This window comes from Brienomyrus brachyistius, unplaced genomic scaffold (genome assembly GCF_023856365.1).
Source record: "Brienomyrus brachyistius isolate T26 unplaced genomic scaffold, BBRACH_0.4 scaffold95, whole genome shotgun sequence".
Taxonomy (NCBI): Eukaryota; Metazoa; Chordata; class Actinopteri; order Osteoglossiformes; family Mormyridae; genus Brienomyrus; species Brienomyrus brachyistius.
In genome coordinates, this window is record NW_026042370.1 from 267,433 (window position 1) to 290,580 (window position 23,148).

General features: G+C 43.4%; 1 protein-coding gene across 1 annotated transcript in view; it reads right to left on the reverse strand.

Moving 5' to 3' along the window:
- Nucleotides 1-23,148, reverse strand: part of LOC125727368 (protein NLRC5-like) — a 479,373-nt gene that overhangs the window by 101,130 nt on the left and 355,095 nt on the right. The window contains exon 26 of the mRNA XM_049004038.1: nucleotides 22,516-22,689. Within this exon, the coding sequence (XP_048859995.1) occupies nucleotides 22,516-22,689 (174 nt within the window). The remainder of the gene's footprint in view (nucleotides 1-22,515; nucleotides 22,690-23,148) is intronic.

Below are 23,148 nucleotides of genomic sequence, written 5' to 3' on the forward strand. Positions count from 1 at the left end.
GCAGTCACAGCAGAGATGTTCACTCCTCCGCGTCCAGGCTGCAAATGAGCCGCACATGCGCGAAGCCGCTGGCTGATCCTGCCCTGGCTTGGGGTGTTTTTATACACTTTTTTTCTCTCCCATGACATTCCTCTCTCCTACAGCATCTATTATAATTACATGCACATTGTGCAAATGAGGCGATGGTGTCATTTAGTGACTTCTAGTGACTTTTGGGACAGCCAACAGCTGCGACATGCGTGTCCACTCCTGCACAGCACACACACACACAGTATAAGATCACTCAACATTACATCAAAAGCACAACCTTTCAGCGTACAGATGGCCTCCCCATCACCTTGGGGTTTAAGTCCATGAGAACATTTTTCTCTAAAAGATGACAACATTAAATGGCAAACGACTTGCAAGAAAGGAAAAAGCAATTATTTATTTAGATCAACACCTAATCACAAACTGTACGTGTACATGACCTGCACCATCATTCCCGTTACTGGGTCGATGCCCCGGGACAGCAGCCTCGGACGGAGCTTCGGGAGGCGCCGCGACCCACCTGGTAGTGCGTCTCCTTCTCCACATTGTCGCCGTTCACCTCCAGCACCCGGTCCCCGGTGCGCAGCCCGGCTATGTCGGCGGGCGACACCGGCTCCACTTTGCGGATGTACTGGCCGCTTCTGCCCTTCTCTCCATGCAGATGGAAGCCATACCCAGAGTCCGCCTTTTTAATAACGCACATTCGCAGCTTCAGCTCCGCTGCCATAGTCCACCCGCCTTTACTCTGAGCGTTTTGATCCCTTCTTTCCGTTTGCGGCAAAGTCCTTGTTAACTATCCCTGGAAACTTTCACGGAGAGACTGGATTCTTGGATCTCGGTTGCCACTTCCGACCGATCACGCCAGTCAGGCAATGTGTTTTTATAGACCTATATAATATGTATAATATATGTATATATATCAGAAAGCATGCGCCAGGAGCCGATCGTGATTTCACCTTCACATCTCATTCTTAGTGACTATTTCGTCAGTTCTGTGACCGAGAAAGACATCATTATAGGTTTAAGTTGGACAAAGGTGCAGGTCACCATTGTAGAAAATGCTCAGGGCACAAGAAAGAAGTCTGCATGTCTCAGTTTCTGGAAGAAGCTGAGAAAAACTAGGAAAGAACAGAGTGATGCGGTGAGCATGGCTGAAGTGAGCCAAGACTTGCCCAGTCACTGTCCAGCTAACAACGCACCTGAAGAAAATGTTGAGGAAGTGAGCAGCCAACTGGACAGGGCAAACTCAGGAATACAACTGAAAGATGATGGAGATAAGAACATAAGAAATTTACAAATGAGAGGAGGCCATTCGGCCCATCAAGCTTAACTAATAGCTCAGAATTATTAAAATATTATCTAGCTCTGATTTAAAGGAACCCAGGGTTTCATCTTGCACTACACTAGCAGGAAGACTATTCCATACTCTAACTACACGCTGTGTAAAGAAGGGCTTTCTCAAATTCAATTTTAAAATGTTATCCTGCTAATTTCCACTTATGGCCACGAGTTCTAGCATTCAAACTAATACTGAAATGGCCATTTGGCTGATCAGCATCCAAACCTGTTAGAATCTTATATACCTGTATCATGTCCCCCCTTAGTCTCCTTTGCTCGAGGCTGAACAGATTCAGCTCAGCTAACCTCTCCTAATAAGACATTCCTCTAAGACCAGGAATCATTCTCGTAGCCCTATGTTGCACCTTTCCCAAGGTAGCAAGGTCCTTCTTAAGGTATGGTGACCAAACCTGCACACAATATTCTAGGTGGGGTCTTACCAAGGAATTATATAATTGTAGCATCACTTCCCTTGTCTTAAACTCCACACACCTAGTGATGTAACCCAACATCCTATTGGCCTTCTATACTGGCGAGAGTGGGACATGGAAGCATCAACATACACACCGAGATCTTTCTCGTAATCAGCTACCTTTATTTCACTGGAACCCATAAAATATCTGCACTTTATATTTCTGCTCTCTGCATTGATTACCTTACATTTAGCTATGTTAAATTTCATATGCCAGGTATCAGCCCAGTCGCTAATTAAATCCAGATTCCGTTGTAGCCTCTGTGCTGCTAGATCAGTATCTGCTACACCACCCACCTTGGTGTCATCTGAGAATTTAACCAGTTTACTGTATGTATTGGTGTCAGTATCATGAATGTAAATTAGGAACAATAGTGGTCCAAAAATTGAACCCTGCGGTACCCCACTATGAACGCAGGCCCACTGTGACATTGTGCCTCTAATAACTACCTGCTACTTCCTGTCTGTTAACCAATTTTCCATCCAAGCTGCTACAGTTACTAAAATCCCTGTAGCTTTGAGCTTAAGCAAGAGCCGTTTGTGGGGGACAACATCAAAGGCCTTCTGGAAATCTAAGCAGATCACAACATAGTCCATCTTGTGATCAATTTCATTTGTAGCTTCCTCAAAGATCTCAAGTAAATTTATTAAACAGGATCTACCTCTCCTAAATCCATGTTGGCTATCACTCAGAATGTTATTTGCAGCCAGGTAATCTACCATTTTCACTTGGATTATAGCTTCCATTATTTTTCCAGTAATGCTAGTTAAACTGATTGGCCTATAGTTTGCTGGATTACTTCTATCCCCTTTTTTGAATATGGCCGTTATATTAGCATGCTTCCAATCAGAAGGAACCACCCCCGCAGATAATGATTTCTGAAATATTAAAGTTAAAGGTTGGCTAAGAATATCTCTTATCTCTTTTAAAACTATAGGTAAGATGCCATCAGGGCACTGCAATTCGTTTATTTTGAGCTTAGCTAGGCTTAGTACCACATTAGCCTCAGTTTTACATATATTGGTCAAAGACAACGCTGTATTGGATGTAGATGAGTTGAGACAGAGAATAGTGAGAAGTAGGCTGGGCAGGAGAAGCACCCAGCACCAAAAAGGAAACTTGCAGCAGGTGAAATGCATAGTGGACTACAGACATACCCAATCTGAAACAGATATGTGGAGACCTGCTGAGAAGCAGAGGCAGCAGCCCATGAGGCGATTCAACAGGAGGAGACTCACACAAAATCTGACACTGAACTGATGAAGCCAACAAGGTCAGACTGAGGAGAGCCCAGTCACCAAAGAGCTGCAGACAGGGCCTGGAGAGGGATGGAGGAGACCAGCGACCCAGCGACCCCATGACACCAGACTCCAGTAAGTAAATAGCGAAATAAGAAGTCAAACCTCAGATTGCAAGTAACTTGGTTTGCGAGTGTTTTGCAAGATGAGCAAAAAATTTGTATAAATTTTAACTTGATAAATGAGCGAGGTCTTGCAATACAAGTATTACGTATACGCTTTGTCTCCTGAGCGTCACGTGATCACGACTGAGCCAATGGTTCTTCTCTCTCTCTCGCTGCAGGATTGTGGGTAATCGTCTCCCATGCTTGATCTCAGTCAGCGTGCCTCACTCATATAGTCAAAATTTTGTAGAAAAGCACCACCCGAATAAGGGTGTAGCAGTGCGAGTGATGAATCTGTTTAACGACAATGTAATGTCCACATTTCCGCAAAATCGAAAAGGAGGCAAAAGCGGCTGTCATTGGATACTGTAGATTCCTTGTTAAAGTCGCACAAAAATAAAAAGATTCCAGTGAGCCAACAGATAGCAGTGATTCCATTAGTTAGTGAAAGTCGTCCTACAAAATAACCCTCCTCTTCTACTCTCTCTCGTCTCCCTTACACCATCCACGATTCTATTCAAACGTATTTGTTTTATATATTTTTACATAATATTTTGTTTTAATCATTTTATGTGAATATTTTTGAGTGGAACGAATCATCTGAGATTCCATTATTTTTAATGGGAAAATTCGCTTTGATATACGAGTCCTTTGGATTACGAGCACGTTTCTGGAACGAATTATACTGGCTTTAACGAGGTTTTACTGTATATGAAAAGCAAAATGATGAGAATAAACTTAAAGGAGCACAAATACTTGAAGAGGAAGGTGGGGTAGCCAGCACTGAGTAGGTGTATGGACGGTCTCTGGCCGGGCGGGTGGGACAGCAGGTGTGGGGCAGCAGCAGCCGCAGCCATGTGGGGGCGACACTGATTAAACAGGAGAAGATCGGTCCAAATGTACACCAAGTCAGACACGGAACTGGTGAGATCGACGGCGTCAGACTGAGCAGAGTCCAGCCATGAGAGACCCGTAGAACAGGGCCTGGAGAGGTACGTCGAGGACAGGGGCAGCCAAGACACCAGCCTCATGTACGTTCATAGTGAAAGGGCTATGAAAGCAAAAATAAAGAGTACTGCCGACTTACACTCTAAAAAATAATTTGTTAAGTCTACTTAAAAAAATCATCGTAACAATTTCCATGCATCTTTTTAAGTCACGGCTACTCTGGCATTACTGAGTAAATTCTACATGTAATTTTAAGTCAGGCTAATTTTTTTCCATTTATGTTACTCTAACTGCCTTTTTCACTTATATCCTACTTATAAATATGCATGCAAATTGTTACGATAATTCTTTTGAGTATTAGCAAAAGAATCACAGTGGATCACGCATAGCCATTTCAGTTGTCTATTGGAAAACATTTTTTAAATGTTTCACTCAACTTGGTGTCAACAGCACATTTGCTGTAGATTGCAAAACACCAAAAGTAAATGAATAAATTTACAAAAAATGATCAATACATCCTACAATGTCTCTTAAATGATTTTAATTATACAGATACATGACATCTGTCCCGTCTGTGACCATCTTTGCCCTGGCTGGGTCAGACAGTACTGGGCTCCTGATGACAACAATCTTCATAACACATCCAGGAAGCTGCACTTCACCATCCTGCCAGGTGGGTAATTAGCCAGCATATCAGTATTGTATGTTCTTCTCAAATGCTTACAGAACTGAGTGGGTCTCCAAACACCTTCTAGTACTCGCATAACTGCATCACCAGCTGCAGATCTCCCTCAAGTTCCATTTTTAGCTAGAAAAAGTGTTAAATTAATAATAAAGACTAAGAATGACTAATTGAACAAATAACAGGAACAAACAAACAAGGCGTCTTTTGCAGTTTTGAGCACAAGTTGTCACAAGAAAGTGGGATGTAAGGCAATATTTCCCAGCACTGGCAGTCTGTACGTCTCACAGCAATGCCGCCGTCGTCGCCCCCCGCGGGACCATGATGTCACCACAGTTTTAGGCCCCCAGTTTCAGGATAGAACTTACGTGATCAGGGGGAGTTACAAGATGTAAAGATGGCGGACGACACGGTGTGTAGTTGTCGTTGTTTAGACGGTCGTGTCATGGTAATTAAGAGCTGCAGGATCTTAGTGTTTCATAGTCTAAGAGAATGTCTACAAACACTGTGCATGTCTTTATGGGTTTACAAGCAGAGCACATCGGCATGGAAACACATGCAGTCTGCATGCCTACGTGCTTGATTTTATACACCTGTGGCTATGGAAGTGACTGGAATTCACCTGAATTCAATGATTTGGAGGGGTTACTTTTGGTAATGTAGTGTGTGTGTGTGTATGTGCATATATATATATTATATATGCATATATATATATTATATATGCATGAGGAGAGTGTCATACATTTGGACGTCTTGACTAGTGACAAATTGCAGTTTGATGGCATTTAGGCTGCCTGACACCATCTCCTAACATGCTTTCCCATCCACAATGCTCCTCCTCTGAGCACAATACTGTCCTTCTTACTCTTGCCCCAACGCCACCTGGGGCAGCTTCTTCATGCGACGTAGGAAAGAAATTCCATGCAGCATTTTTGAATCCCAGCCCGGAAGGGACAGCACAGAGGAGGAAAAGGGTCTTTATATTTTTGTGTTGTTTACTTGCACCATCTGACCAAAAGTGCACAGTATTAATATTTGTAAATCTAGCATGGATGTCTTTCAGGGTTTGATCCTTATAGGTCCAGATGGCCGCGGCATCCTGGCATTGGACTCCGAGACGGTGCAGACTCCTGCCTTTTCATGTTTGTTCTAGGTTGTCTAGAACATGCCTGTATGAAGTGGGATCTGCGGGAGGTTTGACCCATAGTGACAGGATTGTACTTCTGAGCTGTACTTACAGTTCCGGGCCTCAGAGGAGCCAACATGCACAATAACTGGTGTCATTGCAGTTTGCTATCATGTTCATATACTCTGGGCACGTTTAAAGTTGTAAGAAAATGCTGACTGCAAAAACACATCCTATCTTTAAAACAAAAAGTATAACCAAGCAAAACCACAACCAGCCTGCAACCTGAGCACAACAGCCACAGTAACCAGCCAATCTGCAGGGACAACCGAGTGATTCCCTCCCTCTCTCTTCTGAACAGGAACAGCGAAGCTTTTATCCCCAACCAAGATGTCTTCTCAGCCAACCAAAACAGGTCTTGTTAATTAAGGGGCGGGGACTTGCTCGTTACGTTGTTATCTTCAAGGCCTGTTCATAGAAGGGAGCAGAAAACTGATAGAACACAAATGATACATTTTAAGACATACAGGTAACAGTTTTTAAAAGTTTAAATGACTTGGCACCTGCTTACCTGTCTGAGCTCCTTGTTCCTTACTCTCCTTCCAGAGCTCTGCGATCCTCTGATCAGCACCTATTTAATATCCCCAGAACAAAGCTCAAAGCCAGAGGTGACAGAGCCTTTTCAATAGTTGCCCCCTGTTTGTGGAACTGCCTCCCCTTGCAGGTGAGAGCTGCCCAGAATATTAATCATTTCATAACCCTGCTTACAACCATCTGATTTCATGTGCGTTTTATCCCTCATTTTGTTAAGATGGCTTATAATCTTATTTATTAAGGGTTCAAAGCACGAAGTGCTATGGAACCTTATTGTTTTTACTATTATTATTATTTTTATCTTATATTATCGATTTGTGTCCTGTGGTATTTTATTGTATTAATGCTCACTGTATAGTATCAACTAACTTGTTTCCTATACTTGTACAGCACTCTGGTCAATGGAATGTGCTTTATAAATAAATTTGATTGATTGATCTCTGTAACTGTATAGCGACACAATGTAGGTATATATAATTTACGACACAGGTTAAGAAACCCCTATTTATAAGCGGTGCCTATTTAACACACATACACACACAACGCCATTAGAGCACGCGTGCACACACACACACACATACACACAAACACACACTCACAGTGCTCTATTAGAGCGCGCGTGCACACACACACATACCACAAACATACACACACACAGTGCCGTTAGAGCGCATCAGCACACACACATACACACACTCACAGCGTCCTCTTAGAGTGCGCGTTCACACACATATACAAACACACATACACAAATATACACAAAGCACCCTGTTAGAGCACGCATGCACACACACACATACAATCAAAGGACCCTGTTAGGGCGCACGTGCACACACATACACACACACACACACACTCAGAGCGCCGGTTAAGGTCGCTATGCTGATTAGATTTTTCCCCATAGTAATGAATGGAGAGTCCACACCAAGATATAATTACAAACCTGTGTTTGTGTGTGTGCGGTGTAATGGGGTGCTGTATGCATGTGTGTCTGTGTGTGTATGAATGAATATATATTAAAATAAAATTAATTTAGTAATTTAAATTTGTTTTGTGGAATAACTATTTACACTGCATTCCAAATTATTATGCAAAACATTTTTCTTAGATTTTCCAAATTACCTATATGAATTGCAGTCATTGTAATTTTCCAGTCATCAACTATTAGAGTACAATTGAAAGGTTTTTAAACAAACTGTCCAATGATAACAGTATATTTTTAAAAAATAAAACACTCAAAATGCACTCAAATGCATGTTCCAAATTATTATGCACAACAGAGTTTCCAAACTTTTCATTTTTATAAAGAACAAAAAATGGCCATTTGTGAAATTATAAGCATTAGCAGGTTATTACAAACTGAAATCAAACAGTATTCAAGTCAAAACTTTATTATAGGTGATGTTACATTTGCACATAGGACCCCTTGTTCGAAAGGAGCTTCTGAACTCTCCCATCCATTGAATTTGTCAGGTTTTGGATGGTATCTGCTTCAATTGTTTTGCATGAGGACAGAATAGCCTCCCAGAGCTGTTGCTAAGATGTGAACTGCCTCCCACCATCATAGACACTCCTTTTGATGATGCTCCAGAGGTTCTCAATAGGGTTGAGGTCAGGGGAGGATGGGGGCCATGCCATAAGTTTGTCCGCTTTTATGCCCATAGCAGCCAGAGATGCAGATGTGTTCTTTGCAGCATGAGACGGTGCATTATCACGCATGAGAATGATCTTGCTGCGGAATGCACGGTTCTTCTTTTTGAACAATGGCAGGAACTGCGCTTTGAGAAACTCCACATACTTTATGGATGTCATTTTTACCCCATCAGGGATCCTAAAGGGGCCGACAATCTCTCTCCCCATGTTTCCAGCCCAAAACATTACTCCACCTCCTCCTTGTTGGCGCCGTAGCCCTGTTTGCATGGGGTGGCCATCAACCAGCCATCCACCACTCCATCCATCAGGACCATCGAGGGTTGCACGGCACTCATCAGTGAACAAAACAGTTTTGAAGTCAGTCTTCATGTATTGTTTGGCCCACTGAAGCCATTTCTGCTTGTGTGCAGTGGATAGGGGAGGTCGAAAAGATGGCTTACGCACAGCTGCAAACCTCTGGAGGACCCTGCATCTTGTTGTTCGGGGCACGTTAGAGGCACCAGCAGCTTCAAAAACTTGTCTGCTGCTAAGACAAGGCATTTTTGCAGCTGCTCTTTTGACCCGATGTCATTGCCTGTTGGAAAGAGTCCTGGATCTTCCCTTATCAGCACGCACACGTGTGTGCTCTGAATCAGCTACATACTTCTTGATTGTGCGATGATCGCGATGAAGTGTCTTGGCAATGTTGATTATTGTCATGCCTTGACCTAAACACTCGACAATTTGTTGCTTCTCAGCAGCCAACAGGTCCTTTTTCTTTCCCATTTTGGTTGAAAATGTAGGCTGCTTAATAATGTGGGACAGCCTTCTTAAGTAGTGTTGCCTTATTTGGACACACCTGCCAAACTAATTAGCACAGGTGTCTGCAACTGCTTTCAGTGATATAAAGAGCCCCGACACACATGACCATCCATGAGTTCAACTGACAAACAAAAAAATTCTTACCTTATCACTCCTAAACACTTTTTGCATAATAATTTGGAACACAGTGTATAATTACAAACCTGTGTTTGTGTGTGTGGTGTAATGGGGTGCTGTATGCATGTGTATGTGTGTGTGTGTGTATGTATGTATGAATGAATATATATATATGGATATATATATATATATATATATATATATATATATATACTGTATATACTGTATATATATATATATATACTGTATATATATATATATACTGTATATATATATATATATATATATACTGTATATATATATTAAAATTAATAAAATTAATTAATTTTATTAAGTAATTAAATTTGTTTTATGGAATAACTATTTAAAGTAATTAATAATCAAGAGTATTTACTATTTAGATACTACAGATGCAGCCACTTCAATTTTCCGCTCCTAGCCGGCTGCCTGCCGGTTGCCAGCCAACTGCCAGCCGGCTGCCTGCCGGGTTGCCTGCCAAAAGCCAGCCAAAGGGAGTAACCCCCCTCCTTCTGGGGTGTGCCTAAATTCTCGTCTAAACCCGCCCATTTATTCACTTGCAGGATGTTACCATGAGATGGCGCTTTCTTTACAAAAACACATTTTAGTTGTGGTCACAAGTTTACATACAACAGGTATCAACCAGAATCTTTTGGTAGCCATTAGCAAGCCTCTGGCATAATTCTGGCTGAATATTTGACCACTCTTCTTTGCAGAATTTCTAGTTCATTTAAACTAGTTGGGTTCCAGGCACAGACCTGGCTTTTCAGCATAACCCACAACTGTTTTGAAGCTTGGCATCCTGATCAGGAGTGACAATTTATATAAAAACATAAGAAATTTATAAACGAGAGGAGGCCATTCAGCCCATCAAGCTCATTTGAGGAGAACTGTAATAGCTCAGCAACTAATAGCTAACTAATTTGTTGTTCTAATATTCATTTATTGTATTGTATTATTCATGTAATATAATGTGATTGCACATTTTATACTTCAACGTTTAATCTATTGCATGTTATAAACTGTGAAAAGGCTAGTATTGTGTGTTTTCTTACAGTTTTTTTTCAATTGCTAAGACAGTACCATAGATTCTACTCTGTCTCTACACATACATACATGAAAGAAAATGCACGATTCCACCGCTAAATCTACCGTTGGAGACGCTACGGATCCTAGGCGAGGCAGTGAAGCACAGCTGGCCGAAACGCAAGCGCTGTTCACGCAAACAAAAGCGAGGAAAGCGCGCGGGCACTAGCGCGAGGCTAAGAGCTAACCCCGTCCGACCGGCACTTCCATCTCATCTGTCCTCCTCTCCAACGTCCGCTCACTGGACAACAAGATGGACTATCTCTGGCTCCAGCAGGCAAGCCAACGTGAGATAAAGAACTGCTGCGTCTTTATTTTCACGGAAACGTGGCTGAACGCGGGCATCGCGGACTCCGCTATCCAGCTAAAGGAGTTAGTATGCTATCGGGCCGATAGAGAAGCCTCATTGTCCGGTAAGAGCCGCGGAGGCGGCGTGTGCGTCTACATTAACAAACTCTGGTGCACGAACTCCGCTGAATTGACTCGCCACTGCTCACCACAGATAGAGTTTTTGGTGATAAAGTGCCGCCCGTTCTACCTGCCGAGAGAATTCTCCGTGGTGCTAGTTATAGCCGTGTACCTGCCACCTAGCGTGAATGCTAACCAGGCGCTAGCCGAACTTCATGAGGCTGTTAATAAACTCCAGACTGTGCACCCGGACGGCTTTCTCATCATCGCTGGCGACTTCAACCACGCATACCTGAAGTTAGTTCTCCCCAAATTCCATCAACACGTGGACTTTGCTACGAGGGGGGAGAATTGCCTGGACAAAGTTTACACCAACGTGCGTGGTGCCTACAAAGCAACAGCGCGCCCACACATCGGCTCTTCTGACCACACGACGGTGATGCTACTGCCCACATACTTCTCTCTGTTAAAACGCACAAGACCTTCCAAAAAAACCGTCAGAGTCTGGCCCAGTGGAGCTGTCTCAGCAATCCAAGACTGCTTTGAGTGCACGGACTGGGATGTTTTTAAAGAGGCAGCGACGCTCAATGGTTGCATCAATCTGGACGAGTTTGCAGAATCTGTGACCTGCTACATCAGCAAGTGCATAGTGGATGTTACTGTCCTTAAGAACATAACCACCAGAGCCAACGAGAAACCCTGGTTCACAGCACAGGTGCGTGCACGGCTAAGAGAGAGAGATGCTGCTTTCAGGTCTGGGAACAAAGTTGCTCTTAAAACAGCCAGAGCAAACCTCTCTCGCTCCATCCGACAGGCAAAGCGAGCACACACACTAAAGATCCACAACCACTTCAGGGACACAAAAGACTCTCGCAGTCTGTGGAAAGGCATCCAGGCTGTCTCTCAATACAAGCCAGCACCAAGCAGCTGTGAGGGAGATGCCACACTTCCTGAGGAGCTGAACAAGTTCTATGCACGATTCGACGCATTGAACAACACACACATGTCGAAAGCCACGCCTCCCATCACTGACAAGATCATCTCTCTGCCTGCAGCCGACGTGAGGAGAACCTTTGCCAAAGTCAACCCACGGAAGGCTGCTGGTCCAGACAACATTCCTGCTCGCGTGCTCAGAGACTGCGCTGATCAGCTGGCTGAGGTCTTCTCAGACATCTTCAACACATCACTGAGACAGATGATCGTCCCAGCATGCTTCAAATCCACCACCATCATCCCAGTGCCAAAGAAGTCTTCAGTCTCCTGCCTGAATGACTACCGTCCCATCGCTCTGACACCCATTGCCATGAAGTGCTTCGAAAGACTCGTCATGTCGCAGGTGAAAAGCAACCTCCCCCGATCACTGGACCCGCTACAGTTTGCCTATCGCACAAATAGGTCAACCGAGGACGCCATATCCACCGCACTCCACCTTTCCCTCTCTCATCTGGACAATAAAGACTCTTACTGGATTTTCTCTCAGAGAGGCCTCAGTCTGTTCGAATCAGCAACAGCGTTTCCAGCACCATCAGACTGAGCACAGGTGCTCCTCAGGGCTGCGTTCTCAGTCCACTTCTGTTCACACTCCTGACCCATGACTGTACTGCCCTGCACAGCTCAAACCACATCATCAAATTCGCAGACGACATGACGGTGGTGGGACTCATCAGCAACAACGATGAGTCGGCGTATAGAGACGAGGTTCAGCAGCTGTCCACGTGGTGCAGTGAGAACACCCTGTCGCTGAATGTGGACAAAACCAAGGAAATGGTTGTCGACTTCAGGAGAACTCGCCCCAGCCACACACCACTCAGCATCCACGGTTCCACGGTTGAGATGGTAAAAAACACCAAGTTCCTGGGAGTTAACATCTCAGACGACCTCACCTGGACGACCAACACCACCTCCATCACCAAAAAGGCTCAGCAACGTCTCCACTTCCTGAGACGGCTTAAGCGAGCCAACCTCCCACCCTCACCGTGTTCTACAGGGGCACCATAGAGAGTGTCCTGACCAGCTGCATCTCCGTCTGGTTTGGAAACAGCACGGTTTCCGATAACCGACGGCTTCAAAGGATCATCAAAGGAGCTGGGAACATCATCGGTGCGTCTCTTCCATCGCTGCAAGACATCTTCAACAAGCGCTGCATCAGGAGGGCCTCCTGCATCTTGCTTGACTCCTCTCATCCTTCACACGGACTCTTCACACTCCTCCCATCTGGCAGACGCTATCGCAGCATCCGGACTCGTTCTTCCAGGCTGCGGGATAGCTTTTTCCCAGTAGCCATTAGACTCCTGAACACACTTACCCCCCCACACACACCCGGACTGCGAACAAATTAACTCCTGCACATCTGCACTTTACACACAAACTCTGCTACAAGCATTTTTGCACTTCTGCCACTTATTTGCACATTTTCCATACATAACTATTATAACCTCCTCTACCTCTATCTCCTAGTATATTTTTTTGTATACCTTATATTTATTGATTTGTTACATGTCTCTTTCTCTCATCTGCACTGAAAAAAACTGGAGCCACGTCATCTCGTCTCTCTATGTACCTGTACAGTATATAGCAGAGATGACAATAAAGTTTACTTTGACTTTGACATACATGATCCATCCTTGGCATTGCTCTGGAGAAATATCTTGGCATACAGCATTCATTGTTTGATCTTGTGTCATTTAACATAATTTGTTTATTTTATGTGTTTTTTTACAATCTATTTTAGAAAGGGTCTTGATAGTAATTTAGTAAAATGATATATTTCAGTTTTGACTGTTTTACTAGCAGTTTTAGGGTCAGTATGTACTTATGTGCAAAATGGCCTCTGATAAATTAATTGAAGAATAAATTTTGAAGAATTTAGTTATTGATTGCATTTTGTATGAAAGCAAAGCAAAATGCTTAACATAAGCCCACATAAGCTAATGTTGTGGTGACTGTATGAAGAGTTTTGAGAAAGCAACTTCAGTATTGCAGTATCTGTCTTAGCAATTGAAAAAAACTGTAAAATTGACACTGCCTTTCCAAACTGATTGGTGGGAGGAGCAGTGACAGACATTCCAGACTGATGGGCCATTGACAGTATGCAAAGGTGTGGTGACTCCAAAGTCACTTCAAAGTTGTAACACTTTAGTAATCAAACCTCATACAATTCTTTGAATGTCTCATTCACCTTTGTGTAGCCAGCCCCTATGTCTATAAGCTTCAGAGCTCAAAAGTCTTGGCTAGAAATGTTTATAATGTGATTTTTTACAATTTGTCAGCTCCACTGAAAATAGGTTTCGGGAAGTGTATGTTTAAAGTAGATTTTAACAAAAAAATAGAATGATCACATTCAAAATGATCTCAGATTATCGGTGCTAAGTTTGTGCTGAATAAAAGCATTTGTAGCACTTTGGGATAAATATTGTTTAGATAAGTGAAATATTTTACAGTTTTTCTGAATTGCTGAAATATTAGAAATCATTTTGGGAACAAAACTGCATGCCAGTTACCAAAAGTCATTTATTGAATCAATCACTTGGCAAAACTTCAAACCATGCTCACCTAGTTAGACACAATTTGCAGATCTCAGTCACCCTTTTTGCAAAACTCGAAACACATTCTCATTCATCAAAACACATTTTGAGCTATGGTGAACTTTGATGCAAAATAGAAAACACAGGCCACAGAGGTTAAGCGCAGCCAGCACACAGCAGTCATTTAAACACAATGACTCAAACTGTTCACACACATTAAACATTTGAAGAAGCCAAAGAGTGACTAGAACATAGAATATGTGCCATAGGTGAATAGGAGCGGAATTTCGACGTCAAATTACAAATGGGTCACACAGAGGATTCGTTCTTTCCGCGAATCTGGCTTGGCAGTTGCACAACATTTTACTGTAATATGCCTCTCATTTGTTTATTTTTTGGCTTTGTTCTTTACAGTAACTTTTCTGGAGTACTGAATACAGCAAATGTTACATTTACATTTACATTTTACATTTACAGGATTTGGCAGACGCCCTTAGCCAGAGCGACTTACATAAGTGCTTTGAGACTCTGCAATGAATTTCCAATGCTAGCTCAATAAGGACCCAAGCTATGAATACTATCTCTGAGAACTCCATTGAGTAGTGCAGAATTTTTTTTTTTTTTTAAACACACACCAGAATAAGAGTCGAGAATATAGAATATAGAAGTTCTACGTCAGGTATTTCTGAAAAAGAAAAGTTTTGAGTCGTCGCTTGAAGACAGTCAAGGATTCAGCTGTTTGGACATCTAGGGGGAGTTCATTCCACCAATTAGGTGCCAGGACAGAGAAGAGCCGAGATGCGTGTCTTCCTTGTGCCTTGAGGGGAGGAGGGACCAGTCGAGCAGTGCTGGAGGATCGGAGAGATCGTGGTGCAGAGCGGGGTGTGATGAGGTCCTTTAGGTAGGATGGTGCCAGAGAATTTTTGGCTTTGTATGCGAGCATCAGTGTTTTGAATCTGATGCGTGCAGCTACAGGAAGCCAGTGGAGGGAGCGCAGCAAAGGAGTGGTGTGGGAGAACTTGGGAAGGTTGAAAACAAGACGAGCAGCTGCATTCTGAATCAGTTGGAGGGGACGGATGGCGCTCAGTGGTAAACCCGCTAGAAGCGAGTTACAGTAGTCAAGGCGTGAGATGACGAGGGACTGGACGAGTATCTGGGTAGCCTGGGTGGAAAGAAATGGACGTATCCTCCTGATGTTAAAGAGGAGAAACCGACAAGAGCGAGAAAGACTGGCGATATGTGAGGAAAATGACAACCGATCATCTATGGTAACTCCAAGGTTTCTAGCAGAAACCGAAGGACGGATCAGGGAGTTGTCGAAAGAGATCGCAAGGTCCTGGAGGGGGGATGAGTCAGCTGGGATGTAAAGCAGCTCAGTTTTACTAGTGTTGAGTTTTAGCTGGTGAGTGGTCATCCAAGATGAGATGTCTGCCAAGCATGTAGAGATCTTAGTGGAGACATGAGTGTCTGAGGGAGGGAAGGAGAGGATGAGTTGAGTGTCATCGGCATAGCAGTGGTAGGAGAAGCCATGTGAGGATATAACTTCGCCAAGAGATTTAGTGTAGAGGGAGAATAGGAGAGGGCCAAGAACCGAGCCCTGAGGGACACCGGTGGAAAGACAACGTGGAGTAGATGTGGATCCATTCCATGTCACTTGGTATGTTCGGCCTTCTAGGTAGGAAGCCAGCCAGCGCCAGGCCAGGCCACCAATGCCAAGACTCCTAAGGATGGATAGGAGAGTTTTGTGGTTGACCGTGTCAAATGCTGCTGATAGGTCAAGAAGGATGAGGACAGATGACAGTTTGGCCGATCTGGCAGCATGTAGCTTCTCAGTGACTGCTAAGAGGGCAGTCTCTGTAGAGTGAGCTGCTTTAAAGCCAGACTGATTAGGATCCTGGAGGTTGTTCTGAGAGAGATAGAGAGAAAGCTGGTTGTAGACTGTACGTTCGAGGATTTTTGAAAGGAAGGAAAGAAGCGATACTGGTCGGTAGCTGCAAGTGTCTGAGGGATTTAGAGTGGGTTTTTTTAGGATGGGAATGACCCTGGCTATTTTGAATGCTGTTGGTACATGACCGGAGGTTATGGAGCCATTAATGATAGTCGTGATGAAGGGGAGAAGGTCTAGAGAGATTGTCTGAAACAATGCAGAAGGGATTGGATCAAGTGGGCAGGTGGTAGGGTTGGAAGATGAGATGACTTTCATGATCTCATCTGCCGTAAGACCGGAAAACTGGGCCAGTGAGGGGGGAGGGAAATCCTTAGTGTGTAGTGTAGTGGATGAGGGAGAGAATGTCTGACAGATTCTGTCAATCTTCTCGGCAAAGAAGTTGGCAAAATCTTCAGCAGTTACATATTCGTTATCAGTCATAACTGTACAGTATACAAATATTTTTGGTAGACGACCATACTTTTTTTTAATTATAGTCTTACAGTTTCTACTTTGCATGCCAACAACTATTTTGAGTGGTAGTGTTTTCATTTCTTTGTGAGTTTAGCTTGAATTTTAGGGTTTGTGCTTAGTGGTTTGATTAAAGGAGAGGAGATTTTAGGAAATGTGTTTTAGCAATTCAGAAAAACTGTAAAATGTTAAGGCATGTCAGACTACAGGGTGAGAGGCCTCAGACTCCAAAGGGTCACAGTAAATACTTATTATGCTATGTTTCTTTTATGTTCCTCTTTTTGAGTCTGGTACTATGACAAAAAATTCCCAATCTATCTATCCAGTGCTACTTCATCATTCCATCCTCTTTGTGCAATGTAGTGACATAAAGTGCTGTCAGCAAAACAGCATGATACTACCACCACCCAGCTTGACCATTTGTTCAGTGTTCTTAGGTTAAGAAAGCAACCTCACCTTGATCCCCTGCAAACATATCTCTTTTCATTGTGGCCAAGCAGAGAAGTTAATGACACATTCACACGTCATTGTGACTGCCCCCCACCCCCACCCCGTGAATATGCAGCCATCAGCAGTCTTTCAGACTGTTAGCCAGACAGAACACAGTAAGGAATGTGTCTGTTTTATTCAAGCACAGTACAGAACCATATGTTTTTTTATTTTTCATTTTCTACTCTGTCCACCTTTATTCTCCACAATCATTATTACTTTGTTTAGGCCTGTAATTAGTCTGTTACACACATCTTGGGTCACTCTCCTCTCCCAAAATAACTCTATTGCTTGGACACGCTGCTGCTTTGTACCTGGCTTGGCCTCCTTGCAGATGAAGTATTTCATCATGTGCCAAACAAGCTTTAAATCTGTTTAATTTTCATATACCACACTGTCCCTCATTGCTTGACAAAATCAATCTTATTAGTTTGTTTAGGTCTGTAATTATTATACTGCACACATCTTGGGTCCGCCTCATCTCCAAAAGTTGAAGTAAAATACAAAATCCTAATTTCATCAATAAACTAACTAAAACACATTTTGATCCATCTTTGCCTCACAACAGAAACAATTTCTTAAATTTCACAGGCCATTTATTGCAGTGTACTCAGTTTATTAATGAAATTGGAATTTTGTCTAAATATAAGAAAATTATACTTGCTTAGATTTTCATTTCTTGTAGTGAAGTTAAGATACTGGAAATCAGGTATTGTACCTGATTTCAGGTAAGTCACTTCAGCTTTCATAATCACTGCTCTCCCTGGTGGATGGATAAATCATTGCAAGTACTTTACACACAGAGAGGTAAGGGGCTGATCATGCCGGCCACCTTGTTCATTACATCATCGTGGGGGATCTCATTATAGTTAATGTCCCACCCAGGATGCAGCAGGGGCCAGCCAAGGTCCAGCCAAGGACCAGCCAAGGTCCCATCATGGAAACGGGGAAAATTTAAGTGGCTACATCTGTATATATAGATATATATATAATAATAATAATCGATGCGTTATTGATCCCTGTAGGGAAATTGTCTTTACGCCTCCTTGCTCTTTTTCATAGAGGAAGTTGTCTGCAAAGGGCTGCCACCTGTAGCGGCGCCCAAGGAGCTGGGGGTTAAGGGCCTCGCTCAAGGCTGAGGCTGGGTTTAAACCTGTGACCTGTGTGTGTGTAGATACAAGTACGTATGTATACACACACACAGTACCTAAATATTACTCTTAATTATTCCTTTAAATAGCTATTCCATCCATCCATCCATTTTCCAAACCGCTTATCCTATTGGGTCGCGGGGGGTCCGGAGCCTATCCCGGAATCAATGGGCACGAGGCAGGGAACAACCCAGGATGGGGGGCCAGCCCATCGCAGGGCACACTCACACACCATTCACTCACACATGCACACCTACAGGCAATTCAGCAACTCCAATTAGCCTCAGCATGTTTTTGGACTGTGGGGGGAAACCGGAGTACCTGGAGGAAACCCCACGACGACATGGGGAGAACATGCAAACTCCACACACATGTGACCCAGGCGGAGACTCGAACCCGGGTCCCAGAGGTGTGAGGCGACAGTGCTAACCACTGCACCACCATGCCGCCCCCTTAAATAGCTATTCCATAAAACAAATTTAAATTACTCAATAAATTAATAATTTCATTTACTTTAATCCAGTGAACCAGGGCAGTAACAGGATATAATTGAAAGTTTTTCGCTCAATGGTTATTATATACATTCATTGAGTGTCATTGTGTTAGTTATGTTCATCTGCAGCAGTAAATTGAATTTAATTTAATCCAGCAGACTGTGGTTTCATTATGTTACTCAGTCTTGCTTTGGGTGACGCTGAAGCAGGACATTAATAGGACAGAACAGAAAGCCTTTATTTTCATTGTACAGGGAGGAAATACAGTAAATAGGCATAAATATATAAAATGTACATATACAGGGGAGGGGGAAAGCCTCCCCCCCCCAACAGGATTACATTTAGTTACATTTTAGTCAGAGAGAAAAACTTGTTTTTGTAAAACATACATTTCAGAGTAAAAAGGATTATAAAGGTTAAAAAGCAGAGATTTGACCTTTTTGCCAGGAGAATCAGCAACACGTCACAGTGACACTGAGGAGTCACTATAAACCCAAAACCTTGGATAGAGGGACTCAGTGAATGAGGAGGTGAATCTGTACAGGGGGGTCAGTCCATCAGAGGAGACTCTGTAGAAGGACAGAGCACCAGCCCCCCAGTCCAGATACACTCCTACTCTGCGGGAGCCTGAGGCCCGTATGGGTATGAGAGTCTGTTTATTATTGTGCCAGACAGAGTAACTGTCAGTATCACAGCTCAGACACCATGACTTGTCATTGAATCCAAGCAGACAGTCACTCCCTCCTTTCCTCTCGATCCCTTTATAAGTCACTCCTATCCAGGCATCATCTCCATCCCACTCAGCCTCCCAGTAACAGCGGCCAGTCAGACTCTCTCTGCACAGAACTTGTTCCCAGTCCTCAAATCTCTCTGGATGATCAGGATATGGCTGCTCCTCTGCCCCCCGTGTCACCTTCCTGTTCCCCCCTGACAGAGACAGGAGTCTGTGTGCTGTGTTGGGGTCCAGTGTCAGCTGGCAGGAGTCTGTAGGCAGGAGGAAGAATTATTAATACCATCAGCCCCCCTGTACTTTATGTTTCTGTACAATATAAAAGCAGCGCAGCTTCCCCGAACGAAGCGGGAACTGAAGTTTATGAAATAGCTCAGGAAATGTCGGATGGCGCGCGACGCCGGCGGGAAGAGCCGCCAAAATGCGGCGCGAGCTAAACTAACAGCGTAATTACGGGTAAATAAAATTACAAAGCAGCGACATTCATCAGACATATTCATCACAAGCATATTTACCACAAAACGGCACCAGAGATTAATATTAAACGTGAGTGTCTTTACTTTAAAATATAACCTTCCTTCGAACCGCACGCCTCTTCACAGCAGCGCTGCCCGCAGACTGAGGAGAGTCCGGCATCGGCGCCGGTTTAGAAGAGAGAGGTAAGGAGCATGAACTGATTACATCTGGCTGCAGACTCCGCCAGGAGGGTATCTACTGTGGGGCTGGAAACTCCACTCCTGCCCGAACACGACGCTACTAAGGACAACTCAGTAGGCTGGATTATTAAAGCTAGTTCCGATGTTGCGCTGACGTCATCTCCACGGTATTGTGGAGTCATGTGATTCCGGCGCCCCCTAGTGGTGGTATATCATACCTCATACAGAGTGATACGATATAATCCTAGTGGAGATAATAATAATATCCTATCCTATATTATTATAATACATTATCTTATCTTATCTTATCTTATCTTATCTTATCTTATCTTATCTTATCTTATATACATGTACATATATAGTTATACAAATAATTATAATAATACTACAAAAATGAATAATAATAATATCTCTATTCTATATTTCGGCTCTGTTTATGAAGCTTATATAATATCTTGTCCGGCACAGCAGTGGAGGTCATGTGATTCCTGGTCCCACAGTGGAGACCCTCCTAGCGGAGACCCTCCTAGCGGAGACGCCCAGTGTTCTGCAGCCAGACCATTCTCCCGGTTTGGGGAGACTACAGGTGCCATCTTAGGACAAAACTAACAAATCTCAAAAAGATATGAATAAACTCACGACATGTGCATGAAGAACAAGTGCAAAAGATTTCTTTGTGAAATCAAACACACAGAACGATATCAGAACATATTTTAACCCTGTTACACTCCCACACAAGGACGATATAAGCATCTATAAAGTATTTGTTTGTACAAAAAAATTAATTCATAATATTCTTAGTGATGCCTGTTTTGTCTGTGGGCAGCACAGTGGTTAGTGCTGCTGCCTCATGGGAAGAAGGTCCTGGGTTTGGTCCCGTGTCCTTTCCGTGTGGAGCTTGCATGCTTTCCCCGTGTTCGCGTGGGTTTCCTCCAACGGACCCAAAGTGTGCAGCCCAGGCTGATTTGTAGGGCTAAATTGTGTGTGTGTGTCTGTGTGTGTGTGTGTATGTGTGTGTGTGTGTGTGTGTGCACACGCCCTGTGGTGTGTTTGCACCTGCGCAGGGTTGGTTCCTGCCTGCCCCCCTTGTTCCTGGATAGGCTCTGGTCCCCCCTGTGACCCCAGTTGGGATTGAATGGTTACGGTCCTGGATGTTTTGTCTGTTTTGTGTTTTCCCTTTGGATTCTGTCTAAACTGTCACACAGAGAAACTCACCTAAACACAAACATGGAAATCCATCTACATACAGTGCAAAAGCCACACTCAACACAACAACTGTGTGAATACAATCATAAAATGGTACTAATGATATTATTGATAAAAACATGGAAACTCACTTACATCTCTGCACGCCTGGTCTGGTCCTGCACTCTCCACTGTGGTCCACACTATAGGAGAAGCAGAATTTACAGTTTTAGAATTAGAATTTAATGATCAGTGGTTATTGTTGACACACCACAGCACACAGTGCGCAACAACAAAATGTGTCCTCTGCATTTAACCCATATGTGACATCGTGACATAGCAGGCAGCAGCTAATTCAGCACCCAGGGAGCAGTGCTTGGGGGCGGCACCTTGCTCAGGGTACCTCAGTGGTGTCTTGCTGGTCAGGGATTCCATCCAGCAATCTTTCAATTACAAGTGTGCTTCCCTAACCATTAAGCCATAACATAGTACTGCTGTATGCATTTATTTATTGGTGCCTCTTCTTCACATACATGCATAAGTATCTGTAGCGTGACAGACACACACTCTGTACTCACTTCAGCTTCTCCAGTTTACAGCTGGGATCCTCCAGTACAGCAGAGAGCAGCTTCACTCCTGAGTCTCCTGGGTGATTGTAGCTCAGGTCCAGCTCTCTCAGGTGTGAGGGGTTTGACCTCAGAGCTGAAGCCAGGGAAGAACAGCCTTCTTCTGTGACTCTACAGCCTGACAGCCTGCAGAGAGATAGACAAAAACTCCCTAATAAATAATATCATCTCACCATTAAAAGTACTGCTTTCAAGCAAATATGTCTGGTCTAATAAATATTTCAATAATTGCAGTTTACAGCATGGAATACTGAGTAAAACTGACCTCAGTATCTCCCATTTACAGTGTGGAATACTATCTCAGTTGTACTGTCAAATGCCAGTGGCCTGTGGTTTAACATGTATGACAGTTACAGTGTCATTGTGAAAAACCAGATTACCATTTGACCTGACAAATATGACTAACCTTGATAGCCCCAGTTTACAGTGTGGAATACCCAGTAATACTGACCTCAGTATCTCCAGTTTAAAATGTGGAATACCCAGTGATAATGACCTCAGTATCTCCAGCTTACAGTGTAGAATACCCAGTAATACTGACCACAGTACCCCCAGTTTACAGTGTGGAATCCCCAGTAATACTGACCTCAGTATCTCCAGTTTACAGTGTGAATCCCCCAGTCCAGCAGAAAGCAGCTTCACTCCTGAATCCTGCAGGTCATTGTGACTCAGGTCCAGCTCACTCAGGCGTGAGGAGTTTGATCTGAGAGCTGAAGCCAGCACCTCACAGCATTTCTCTGTGAGATTACAGCTGTTCAGCCTGCAAAAGGAGCCGTATTATTATACACACAGACCGGTATATATCCTACACATCAGTGACCATAGTGGTACAAAATATCCAGACTTATTTCAGCATGATAAGAGGGACAGACTACAGTTCAAAGAGAATTGGAGACATAGCAACCCAGTACCTTAAATCACTACAGTTAGAAAAATTAAACGATACATTTTTAATGCTGGCCAATCCTCTGATGGTCATCATGTTCCCTGTCTTGATGAATACAGTGAGTATTTTAATTTCAAAGCACAAATATCCTGAAAGGTTTTGTGTGCATTATATTCAGGAACTGGATCAATCTACTCAGATGAGCAGCTGTTGGCACAACACAAGTTCTCCTGTAAATTTACTGTGTATTTTGGCCATTTTTTGCTGTCATATAATCATTGACAGTGGGTAAGTCTATCATGGGTTAAAAGCCTATAGTTTTATTCAAACTAT